General features: G+C 43.4%; 1 protein-coding gene across 1 annotated transcript in view; it reads right to left on the bottom strand.

The window, feature by feature from the left end:
• Positions 1-13,307, bottom strand: part of PKNOX1 (PBX/knotted 1 homeobox 1) — a 67,725-nt gene that overhangs the window by 17,053 nt on the left and 37,365 nt on the right. The window contains exons 3-5 of the mRNA XM_012659983.1: positions 11,173-11,300; positions 5,553-5,724; positions 3,843-4,013 (exon numbers count right to left, since the gene is read on the bottom strand). Coding sequence (XP_012515437.1) covers positions 3,843-4,013; positions 5,553-5,724; positions 11,173-11,300 — 471 coding nt within the window. The remainder of the gene's footprint in view (positions 1-3,842; positions 4,014-5,552; positions 5,725-11,172; positions 11,301-13,307) is intronic.

Raw genomic sequence — 13,307 nt, 5'->3', positions numbered from 1 at the left:
GCAGGAAAAGGGGAATCTAGCACAGGGCCCGGCGCAGCACGCTCCCCAGTCCTCGAGCAGTTAAACAGCAAGGTGGACATCCCCCAAAGGCAATTCCACTGTGGGCTACCACTGATTTGAATGTATAGGCTTTGGTAGGCGTGCTTAAAATCTGCCGCATTGTAAATGGTAAGCCATCAGACTCAATAATCTAAGCTCTAACCTTAAAATCCTAGTAAAAGAAGAACATAAGGAACCCAAGGCAGAAGGTAGGAAATGATTAAGATCAGAACAGAAATAAATGTAATTGAAAATAAAAAAAAAAAAACCAGAAAAATCAATGAAACAAAATGCTGGTTCTTTGAAAATTTCAAAACATAAACCTCTAGAAAGACTGACCAAAAAGAGAAAAGAGACAGAGAGAGCGAGCGAGGAGGCACAGATGACTAATAACAGGAACGGAACAGGGGATCGCTACAGACCCGCAGACGTGAAAAGGCTGAGAGTTACGGAACGCGGTTAACAGAACTGCAACCTCCTCCACTCCACATCTTAGGTGAAATGGACCAGCGCCTCAAAACACACCAACTACCGTAACTCTCCAGTACGAAATCGATAATTCAACCACTAAGGAAATTAAATTCATAATTTTAAAACTCCTAAAAAGGACTCTCCATGTCCATGGAGTTTTACTGAGGAATTCCACCTTTCGAATGTTTGGAGAAGAATTAAAAGCAAGTCTACATAATTTCTTCCAGAAAACACAAGAGCAGGGGACACTCCCCAATCCATGTATTATCCTGATACCAAAACCAGACAAAGAAAAATGAAAACTACACATCAATACTCTTAGGAACATAAACATAAAAATGTTAACAAAACACTAGTGAATTGAATTCAGGAATATATATAAAAAGAATTATGTGCCATGACCAAGTGGAGTTTATTCCTGGAATGCAAGGCTTGTTCAATGTTAAAAATAAATAAATAAATAGAAATCAATCCATGTAATCTCCTATTAATAGCCTAAAGATGAAAAACCACATGATCACATCAATCCATTTAGGGAAAGCATTTGATAAAATTCAATGTAATAAAAACTCTCAGGAAAATAGGAATAGAGGGGAACTTCCCCAAATTGATAAAGAACATCTGGAAAAAACCTATAACCAGCATCATTCATGGTTAAAGGCTAAAAGGTTCTCCCTAAGATTGTGACAAAGTAAGATGTCTGCTCTTGTCACTCTCATCAAGAGAGACTAGATGTTCTAGTCAGTGCAATACAACAAAAGAAAGAAAAGGCATACAAACAAACCAGGAAGGACAAAACTGAACCATCCCTATTTGCAGATGACATGACTGAAAAGGTAGAAAATCCTAGGGAAGCTACAGAAACATCCTCCTAGAACTAATAAATGAGTTGAGCAAGGCCACAGCATGCAAGATAAACACACAAAAATCAATTGTATTTCTATATATTAGCATGAATACATGGAAACAAAAATTAAAAATATACCACCATTTAGAATCACTCATAAAGTTGAAATACTTAGGTATAATTCTAAACCCATGTATAAGACTTATGGGTCAAAAACTACAAAACATTGATGAAAGAAATCAAAGAAGATGTCAGCAAATGGAGAGACATACCATGTTTGTGGATTGGAAAACTCAATATACTAAAGACATCAATTCTCCCCAAACTGATGCACAGGTTTAATGCAATTCCTATTAAAATCCCAGTGAGATTTTTTTGTAGGTCTAGACAAGATTATTCTAAAATTTATATGGATAGACTAAGGAACTAGAATAGTTAAAATAATTTTGAAAATAAGCTATAGTAACCAAGATTATATGGTACAAACACACAGATCAATGGAACAAAACAGAAAACGCAGAAACAGGCCCCACAAACATGCCCAACTGATTTTTGACACAGGTGCAAAAAACAATTCAGTGGAAGCAGGATCACTGTTTCAACAGATGGTGCTGGAGCAAACAGATCCACAGGCCAAAAGATGAACCTCGACCTAAGCCTCACGCTTTCTATGAAAGTTAATTCAAAATGGACTGTGGATTTAAATGTAAAACTATAAAACTTTTAGTAAAAAACATAAAACAAAATCTTTGGGGCCTAGCGCTAGGCAAAGAGTTCTTAGACTTGGCACAAAAAGCGTGACCCATAAAAGGAAAATAAATTGGACTTTATCAAAATTAAAAATGTCTGCACTAGGCCGGGTGAGGTGGCTCGGGCCTATAATCCTAGCACTCTGGGAGGCCAAGGCAGGAGGATCACTTGAGGTTAAGAGTTCGAGACCAGCCTGAGCAAGAGTGAGACCCTGACTCTACTAAAAATAAAAAATTAGCCAGGCATGGTGGCACATGCCTGTAGTCCCAGCTACTTGGCAGGCTAAGGCAGGAAGATCGCTTGAGCCCGAGAGTTGGAGGTTGCTGTGAGCTAGGCTGATGCCATGGCACTCTAGCCCAGGCAACAGAGTGAGACTCTGTCTCGGAAAAAAAAAAAAAAAAAAAAATGTCTGCACTGCAAAAGACCTGTTAAGAGTATGAAAAGGCTGGTCTGATGGTAGTGGGTTATCAGAACTTATTAACATTAGTGTCAATAAAGTTGGTATTCAACCCCCCACTGCTAAATTTGACTGGCTTAAAAAAAAATAAAAAATAATAAAAAGAAAAAAAAGGAAAAAAAACAAAAAAGAGTATGAAAAGAGGGCCAGGAGTGGCGGCTCATGTCTGCAATCCTAGCACTCTAGGAGGCTGAGGCAGGAGGATCACTTGAGGCCAGGAGTTTGAGACCAGCCTGAGTAAGATCAAGACCCCGGCTCTACTAAAATAGAAAAATTAGCCTGTATTCCCAGCTACAGCTACTTGAGAGGCTGAGGCAGGAAGGTCCCTTGAGCCCAGGAATTGGAGGTTGCAGTGAGCTACGATGATGCCACTGTGCTCTACCCAGAGTGACAGAGTAAGACTCTGTCTCAAAAAAGAGGATGAAAAGATACTTAGCTACAGACTTGGAGGAAATATCTGAAAACCATATATCCAATAAAGAACTAGTATCGAGAATAAGCAAAGAAATCTCAAAACTCAGCAGTTTAAAAAAAAACAATTAGAAAATGGGCAAAACACAGGAGCATTTTACCAAAGAAGATATACAGATGGTATATAAGCACATGAAAAAATGTTCAGTATCGTTAGCCATCAGGGAAATGAAGACTTGAAACAACAATGAGTGTCACCACGCAGCATGAGCATGGCTAAAGTACAACAGTGCCTCAACGGGGATGAAACTTAATAGCATTTTGCTAAGTGAAATGAGCTGGTCACAAGAGGATTTCACTTGCAGGAGGACCTAGAGTGCTCACATCCACAGAGACAGACAGGAAAATGGGGGTGCCAGAGGCTGGAGGAGGGGATGGGGACTTAGTGTTTAGTGGGGGCAAAGGTTCGGTTTGGGAAAATGGAAAGTTCTGCAGACGGATGGTGGTGATGGCTGCGCAACGCTGCGATGTACTTCACACCCCTAAAGTGTGCACTTAAAAATAGTTAAGATGGTGTTATACAGTTTTTTAAAATAATAAACATTTTTCAAAGAAATAAAAGAAAGAAATTAATGGTACTGTACCCTCCATCAACATGGGACTGGGGGGCCAGCACGCAGACTGAGGACTCACTTCACACCCTGAGAGAGTTCATTCCCAAACCAGGCCAGGTCGGGAATCTACAGGGTCCTCCCGGCAAAAAGCCACTGAGACGGCCCAGCAATTGGGAAAGGGCTGGCGGTCTCACGAATCAGTGCAGGTGTCTGCGGTGGCCGAGAGGCAAAGTAGGACCCCAAACGCATGTACCTGGGACTGCACGGGGGAGTATGGGCTTCCAGGCTCTCCACTCAATAAAGTTTCACTGTTCATTTTCGTTTTTAGACAAGCAATATATCGACTGCAGAAATCTTTGCAGAGTTCATTAACCTTTTCCAGCTCAAGAAGATGAATGCGCAAAACCTGGATTGCTTTTACCATCTAGAAGCAGAGAAAATAAAGACTTTCAGACAAGACAGAGCAGCACCATGGTAAGTTATCATTGTCTCACATGCCAGTTCTTAGTTACTAGATGGAACCACCTTTTCTGCCAATAACAGAACGGACTCGTGTCAGAAGTCGCACAAACTGAAGTTCCAGTGCTGTGTGTCCGGCCGCATCCGGAGTGCAGGGAACACAACAGCGCCCGGTGCCGACCTCAGCGCGTCCCAGGGCGGGAGCGCGGGCTCTGGGCCGTGGACGGCCAGGCCGGCTCCGCCACCGGCTTACTCCGGAGCGGGGCAAGTCACGTTCGCTGGCCACTCCTGCCTCTGCACCATAAACAGGAACACGTCCACGCCCGCTCCTCAGTGGTTCTTAACTTTCGTAACGTTCAACTTTGGTGTCAAGTCTAAGGACGCTTTGCCTAGCCCTAGATCTTGAAGATTTTCTCTTACAGTTTTTCTAAAAGTTTGTTATTTTTGTATTAAGTTGCTAACGGGGTAATTTGTCCCACAGCAATAGCTAACTAATATCGACATGAAACCACCTTCGTAAGAACCACATGTCTGCGAGCCCACAACCCACAGCTCATCTCCTTCCCTAGAAACGCCGTGGGGGTGAGCCACACGCATTTGCGCGATGAATGGTCCCCGCTCAGCAGCAAGTCACCGAGCATCGGGCTCTGCTAGTCCCTGTGCTGAACAGTCACCAGTCAGGAGAACCTTGGTCCCTGCCAAGCCAGAAGGGCAGAGAAGACACCGGCTCCCCACCTGCTGAGCCAAGGCAGGAGTGGGCCAATGGAAAGTTGGATGCGCGACAGACTCGGGCAGAGAGAGTTCTGGTCATCGCCCCAAAAGGGCATGCGCCATTACTCTCACTTCAGGGAATGAGGAGACAGATTCAAAGTCAGATAATTTGCTTATAAAATCTATTAGGTGGCTGGGCACGGTGGCTCACGCCTGTAACCCTAGCACCCTGAGAGGCCGAGGTGAGAGGATTGCTTGAGGCCAGGAGTTCGAGACCAGCCTGAGCAAGAGCAAGACCTCGTCTCTACAAAAAATAGAAAAATTAGCCAGGCGTGGTGGTGTGTGCCTGTAGCCCCAGCTACTCCAGAGGCTGAGGCAGGAGGGTCACTTGAGCCCAGGAGTTTGAGATTGCTGTGAGCTAGGTTGACACCACGGCACTCTATCCCAGGCAATGGAGAGAGACTCTATCTCAAAAAAAAAAAAATCTATTAGGCAGTAGGGACTGAGTATATCATAAGAATTTTTCTTTTTCTATTTTTTTTTAAGAACAGACATCAACCCCAATGAACCTTTACAAATACACAGAAGAGAACTGAATTCCCTAGACCAGTTGGGATGGAGGCTCAAATTATATATTTGCTTAGTAAAGGGCGACTAGAGACGGCTAGAAGACGTAGAGACATCCAAGTTACACGCACTATAAAATAAATTATTCTATAGTGACATGGTTCCCTCCTTTAGCAGAACTACAAGCAGTCCAAAGCTCTAATTGTAAGTTTAAAATTCTACTTACTAAATTGTCAGTTTCTGGATCTTCACAAAAGAAGGGTTTCCCTTCTTTTTCTTGCTTCCTTACAAAATTTTCGATGTCCACGTCAAAACTGGCAGAAGTTGTGCCTTCAGAGCCCTGGGTGGATTGTTCACACTTTTCAAACAACAAAGCTAACAATGGGAATAGTGGATGCCTGCGGAAGGGAAAAAAAAAAAAAAGAATAAACATATGCTTTCCACCTCCATGAGAATGTCTGGCGTGTATGCATGCATTACTTTGTGTGACACCTTTGTTGGGCTACAATTTACATACCACACAATTCATCTATTTAAAGTGTAAAATTCAACGGTTTTTAGTGTATTTATAGAGCTGTGCAACCCTTGCCACAGTTGATTTTAGAACTTTTTCATCATCTCCAAAAGAAACCCTGTGCCCATCAGCAGCGGGTCCACTTCCCCCAAGCCCCAGCCCCCCACGAATCCACCTTCTATCTCTACACATCTAGACATTTCACAGAAACAGATCACTGAGCACGTGGCCTGCGGTGGTTGGCGTCTGTTTTTGAGGTTTATTAACGTTGTAACGTGTATCAGCACTTCGTTCCTTTTTACGGCCAGATAACATCCCATCACACGGACGCACCATACTTCACCCGTCCATCCGTCGGCTGATGGGCGTGTGGTTGTTTCCACCTTTTGGTTATTACGGTTAACGCTGCCATGGACATTCATGTACAAGTTTTCGTGTGGACGTATGTTTTCGTCTCTCTCGGGTATGTGCACGCAGTGGAACTGCTAGCTGGCTCATATGTAACTCTACGTTGAACTTTTTGAGGAACTGCAGGACTGTTTTCCAAAGTAGCTGCACCATTTTACATTCCCACCAACGGTGTGTGAGGATACCAATCTCTCCACACCCTTAACACTTGCTATTTTCTGTTTTTTGTTTTTTTAATTATAGTCATTGTAATGAGTGGTGTATCTCTGGTATTTATTTATTTTATTTTATTTATTTATTTTGAGACAGAGTCTCACTCTATTGCCTGGGCTAGAGTGCTATGGTGTCAGCCTAGCTCACAGCAACCTCAAACCCCTGGGATCAAGCAATCCTCCTACCTCAGCCTCCCGAGGAGCTGAGACTACAGGAACACCCCACCACGCCCAGCTAGTTTTTTCTATTTTTAGTAGAGACGGGGTCTCGCTCTTGCTCGGGCTGGTCTCCAACTCCTGAGCTCAAGCAATCCTCCTGCCTCGGCCTCCCGGCTAGGATTACAGGCATGAGCCACCACGCCTGGCCTCTGGTATTTATTCTTAATTACACAATAAGTGAACATATACCTCTTTAAAAAATTCAGACCATACAGACCAAGCAGAAATCCTCTCGGATACCACACTGTACTCCACCCCCTCCTCCCCTCTCCCAGAGTGGTCGCTGTAATGTTTTAATGGGTGTCCTTTTCCACAGGATGCTGTACCCTCCCATAGTTCTGTAACTTGGTTTGTTCTTCAAAATGTTCGTATGTCACACAAACAGGACTGGTTTCATTGGTATAAGACTTAGGAGCTGCCCAGGGCCTTGACTCAGTTTAAGGCTCTGCTATTACTGTCCTTAAAACATTCAGAACAAGGAGCGCCATGCTTTCTTTTTGCACTGGGCCCCATAAATTACATAGCCAGTGCTGCTTAAAATACTGTGTCCATGCACAGAAATCCGTATCTTAACTGCTGCAATGCAGGACACAGTATGAAATCCCAACAGTGTAACCATTCACCTATTTTTTTTTTTTTTTTTGAGACAGAGTCTCACTCTTTTTGCCCAGGCTAGAGTGAGTGCCGTGGCGTCAGCCTCGCTCACAGCAACCTCACACTCCCGGGCTCAAGCAATCCTTCTGCCTCAGCCTCCCGAGTAGCTGGGACTACAGGCATGCGCCACCATGCCCGGCTAGTTTTTTCTATATATTTTTAGTTGTCCAATTAATTTCTTTCTATTTTTAGTAGAAACGGGGTCTCGCTCTCGCTCAGGCTGGTCTCGAACTCCTGAGCTCAAACAATCCGCCCGCCTCGGCCTCCCAGAGTGCTAGGATTACAGGCGTGAGCCACCGCGCCCGGCCCTCCATTCACCTATTGTTGATTGTTTACAGATAATTATTGTTTACGAACACCGCAGGAGAGACTCGGCGTACATATGCAATGACCTTCCAGGAGAGCTACCTGGAAATGGAATCGCATACACACTATGCAAGTTATTACCATCACACGCTACAGCAGGGATAAACCTTGAGGACATTATGCTAAGTGAAGTAATTTGTCACAAAAGACAAATATTGTATAATTCCACATACATAAGTCTCTAAAATAGTCAGGTTCATAAAAACCGAAGTAGAATGGTAGTTGCCAGGGGCTGGGCGAGGAAGGAGGAAAAGATGACAGTTGTTTAATGGGTACAGAGTTTCAGATCTGCAAGATGCGAAAGTTCGGATTTGTTTCACAGCAATGTAAATGTGCTTTATACTACCAAACTGTGTACTTAAAAATGGTTAAGATGGTAAATTTGTTATGTGTTTTTTACTACAATTAAGCAAAAACAAGAAAAGAAAATGGGGTGATCAATTAAACAAAAAGTTGCCTGAGAGCCAAAATGCTCTGCGGACGTCACACTTCACTCACAGAGACAGGGCTGTCTTCGTCCCCCCAGGTAGGGCTGGCGCCACTCTCCCGGCTCGTCGTATCTTGGCCAATCTGATGAGCCAAAAGTATATTCCATTGCTGAATGTTTCCGTGTGTTTGGCCATTTACCGTCCTCTTCAGAAACCTGCCTGCTGTGTCACTCACAGGCTGTCTGTCTGTCTCTTATTGATCACTTGAAACTTTTACGATATTAATACTTTGTCTTTATGTCACACACAGTTTCTCCCAGTCTTAATTTATGATATATTTTATCACATAAATGGTTTATTTTCAAGTATTCAAATTTATCAGTCTTTTTTTTAGTTTGTGCCTTATTTAAGAAGGCACCCTCAACTCAAAGTTACACAAATATTTTTCTATATTTTCTTCTAAGTTCTTATGTAATTTTAATCTTATAAACAATGGGATCTTTACTCTAACTGGAATTTATTTTTATGAACAAAGTGAGGTAAGAATCTCAAGTTTTTGTTTACATTCTTCATTAAAATCGTAGTATTCTCTATGTAGTTCTTGCATACTTATTACTAGGTTTATTCCTTGTTATTTTTAGCTACTTTAAGTGGAATTATTCTATTTAAAAAATGTTTTTGTTATTTTTTCTTTCCATTTCCACATGTATCAATATAAAACATTTTTTTTTTTTTTTTTTTTTGGGACAGAGTCTCACTGTGTTGCCCGGGCTAGAGTGCTGTGGTGTCAGCCCAGCTCACAGCAACCTCAGACTCCTGGGCTCAAGCGATCCTTCTGCCTCAGCCTCCCGAGTAGCTGGGACTACAGGCATGTGCCACCATGCCCGGCTGATTTTTTCTATATATTTTTAGTTGTCCAATTAATTTCTTTCTATTTTTAGTAGAGACGGGGTCTCGCTCTTGCTCAGGCTGGTCTCAAAACTCCTGAGCTCAAACAATCCGCCCGCTTCGGCCTCCCAGAGAGCTAGGATTACAGGCGTGAGCCACCGCGCCCGGCCAATATAAAACATTTTTAATTGAGTTAGTTCCAAGGTATATGAAATCAATTTTTTAAACATTCTGACCATGGTATTTATTTTTTAAATTATCCACCAGTGAAGCTGACCGTCCTTGAAGTGCAGGCCCATGAACTCAGCACGTGCGCAGACTGGCGCCAGCACCGCCGCGGTCAGGACGTGGAGAACCTCAGGTCCCCCTCTGCAGCCCCCGCCCCACCCCCGGCAACCGCTGAGCTGGTCACCATTACTACAGCTTTGTCTTTCCAAGAACGCCGTGTAAACGCAACCTTACAATATGTAACCTTTCAAGGATGGCTTCACTCCCGCAGCATAACGCAGCTAGAGTTCAAGTTGTTCTACGTATCCACGCTCCTTCCTTTTTATTACTGAGAAACACTTCATTGCATGGTCACACAGGACGTCCTCACTAACCTTCACAGGTTCTTGGAAGCTGCTCCCTATAGCAGGTCCTCAAATAGCATCACGTTGATGAGAAAAAACAAACTGGCTTCGTCACACATAGTGTCACTTCAAGTCACAGACTCCAAGAGGCCGGATGCTTAGTGAGGATTTACTATGCATTTGTCTGTTCATTCATCGGCTGGGAAACAGTTGGGTTGTTTCCAGTGTCTGATAATTATGAACAGTGCCCAGTGGAACAGGTGTCTGCACATCACTGTCCACAGCAGCAATGTTGACAGTAGTCACAAGGTGGAAACAGCCAAGTGTCCACTGACGAATGGACAAACAAATGCGACACATACATACCATGAAACGTCACTCAATCTTAAAAAGGAAGAAAAATCTGACACATGCTACAACGTGGATGAACTCTTAAGACATTATGCTAGGTGACATAAGCTGGTCACAAGAGGACAAATACTGTACGAGTCCACTTATGTGAGATACCTGGAATGATGAAATTCACAGATAGAAAGTGGAATGATGGCTGCCAGGAGCTGGGAGGAGGAGGAGGAAATGGGGACTTAGTGTTGAACGGGGACCGAGCTTCGGTTTGGGATGATGAAGAAGTTCTGGACATCGATGGTGGTGATGGTTGTACAACAATGTGAACGAACTTAACACCAATGAACTGTACGCCCAAAAAGGTTAAGATGATAAATTTCGTTATATATATTTTACCACATTAAAAAAAATTCATACATAGGATTTTGTGTGAATTTCACTTTTCATTTCTCCAGAGCAGACACCCAGGAGTACTGGGGATGGCCGGGCCATATGAAATGCGCATGTTTGTAAGAGAGGACACACCACCGTCCATACTGACAGCCCGTCGGCATTCCCATGAGCGACGCACAGGAGTTCCAGGTGCTCAGCACTCTTTGCCAATACTTGGTTTGATCACTTTTTTCATTTTAGCCGTTCTAATAGATGCATAGTGGTACCTCCTCATGGCTTCCATGTTCATTTCCCTGGCCACTGAATAACTTCCACAACCCAAGCCAGTCTTGCCTTCCTGGGATAAACTCCACTTGGTCACTGGGTATCATTCTTTTTATACACTGCTAGATTTGACTTGTTAATATTTTATTGATGATTTTTACATCTAAGTTCATGAGGAATACTGGTCCGTATTTTTCTTGTTTTGTGTCATCTCTGTCTGGTTTTACTATCGGAGTGATGCTCAAACCACAAAATGAGCTGGGAAGCATTCCTTCCCCTTCTATTTTCGGGAAGAGCCTGTGTGGACTTGCTGTTCTTTTCTTCTTTATATGTTCAGCAGAACTCCCCAGGAAAACCATCTGGGCCTAAAGATTTCCTTTACAAGGTTATCTAAAATGTAGTTTACATTTCAAAACTTTTTTTTAGATTTTAGAAATAACATCTTAATCTGAGAGGATTTTAACCCAGGCAGTTCTCACGTCATCTCCGCTCTGCCCGGCAGTGGCTCTAGTGCTCCACCCAACGCGGTTTTCCGCTCTCTTCCTCCTGCGAAAGCCCCGCCCCACACCTCCTCGCGGGCTACCTATAAATGGCCTGCTTGTCTGCGTCCATCGGGGTCTGAGACTCCACAGGGGGAGGGCTTGCTCCTTCCGCATCAGGTTCAGAGCAGTTTGGATCTTGCTCTGTCTTTAACTCTGTTACTACTTGCATCTGCAAAGGAGGAGGACAATTTTTGTTACCAGACACAAAATAAACCGCTAAGTATTCTATTCTCCAACAGGAATGCAATCAGAATGGCAAATTGCCAGACAGTTATATGACTGGCAATAATACATAGGGAATATTGCCAACAAAACTCTCTTGAATTTAATGTGCTTTAAAAATAGATAAAATAAAGGTTAAATTCCAAAACTGTTAAAGAACTGAGATGACCAACCAATATCTCCTAAATACTCATGATTTTTAAAACCATAGTAACTATACACCATTGAAGGGAATTCCTGCTATGTATCCTCACTTTTAATAATACTACATGGCCAGGCGCGGTGGCTCAGGCCTGTAATTCCAGCACTCTGGGAGGCCAAGGCAGGAGGATAGCTTGAGACCACGAGTTTAAGACCAGCCTGGGCAACAAAGTGAGACCCCGTCTCAATCAAAAAACAAAACAAAAACGACAACAAAAAAATAATACTAGAATACAAGTAAGAGAAGTATGAAGTATAAAGAAATAGTCCAAGCTCTTATTGTATCATAAAAACAAATCAAACCTAATATACTACATATTTGTGACAGGGATGAAATTCTCCCATATATACCTCAAATATCAAATACATAAGCTATAAAAATGTTAAGAAATGTCACGAATTCAGAATATAAAGGCCAGATGTGTTTACTTAAAGTCTTAAAGATACTATCATTTAAATTGCTTTAAACAAGCTATGTGTTTGCCACTTAGGTAAAAGCATTTAAGTCCTTAAACAAAGAATTCAGTTTACAAAAAAATTTTGCTCCAGTAAACTACTAATTACCCATGAGCGGCAGATGAAATTGTCCTGACCTCAGCTTCTTCAGGCCCAAGGCCTGGCCATACCTCTGCCCCTGGAGGAACCAGCCTGGGGGGAGGGGGACGGGCTGTGCCCTCTTCCCTCCAGCGAGAGGAGACGACTTTCCTCCTACTGCCGCCTTTAGATGGTATAAAATACCTGAGAAACTGTTTTTCTCCTTCTCTTAAAAAATAAAAGCAACCAAACCCCAATCGAGCATAGTATTTCTGGAGAGGAATACGATAGTATGTATAAAAAGCCGTAAAAGATTTATTTCAGTAATTTTTAAATGATTGTGGAAAAAGAGAAAACTAAAACTAAATGTTCAACCTTGGAGGAATGGTTAAGCAATTAAGATATCTTTATATCGTAGACACATTTTAATGTCTGTTTAAAATAACACTTGCAAGATGATTTCCAGGTCCCGGGGAAGCACTGACACGGGACAGCTGCCTGGGAGGAGGCAGCGCCAGAAGCGGTCGCTGTTCCTCCTTCTGGGGTGAGAGGGCACGTTGTCAGAGGCAGGGTGAGGCAGGTGGAAGGCTGGGTAAGCAGGGCGGCAGGGAGTCTTTGCTGGCACGTGGGGTCTGAGCAAATAACCTGATGGGCAGCAGAGCAACAGGAACACCCAGGGCCAGTGACCCACAGCAGACAGAGAAGTGCCCAGGTGTGCAGGCAGAGGGAGTTCAAAAGAGGGGCTGGGGGTGGTCAGAGCGCCACAGGGCAGTTTGGGTTACCTCAATCCATGGGGAGCCACTGGAGGGCTCAGGCAGGGGGTCACTGTTAGATTTGCATTTGTTTTTTTTGGAGACAGAGTCTCACTCTGTCACCTGGGCTAGAGTGCCATGGCATCAGGCTAGCTCACAGCAGCCTCAAACTCCTGGGCTGAAGTGATTCTCCTGCCTCAGCTTCCCGAGTAGCTGGGACTACAGGCATGTGCCACCATGCCTGGCTACAGATTTGCATTTTAGAAAAACAATTCACTTGGAAATACTAAAGGACTTCTAGGCTAGTAAAGCAGGCTAAAACTACATCATGGAATTTTCCTCCCTCAATTCCTGTAAGAAGCAAAAAGCACTTTAAAAACGCCAATAAGGGCCAGGCATGGTAGCTCAGGCCTGTGATCCCAGCACTCTAGGAGGCTGAGGCAGGAGGATCGCTTGAGCTCAGGAGT

This window comes from Propithecus coquereli, unplaced genomic scaffold (genome assembly GCF_000956105.1).
Source record: "Propithecus coquereli isolate 6110/MARCELLA unplaced genomic scaffold, Pcoq_1.0 Scaffold644, whole genome shotgun sequence".
In the NCBI taxonomy this organism is placed as follows: domain Eukaryota; kingdom Metazoa; phylum Chordata; class Mammalia; order Primates; family Indriidae; genus Propithecus; species Propithecus coquereli.
This window is presented reverse-complemented; position numbering and strand designations above follow the sequence as displayed.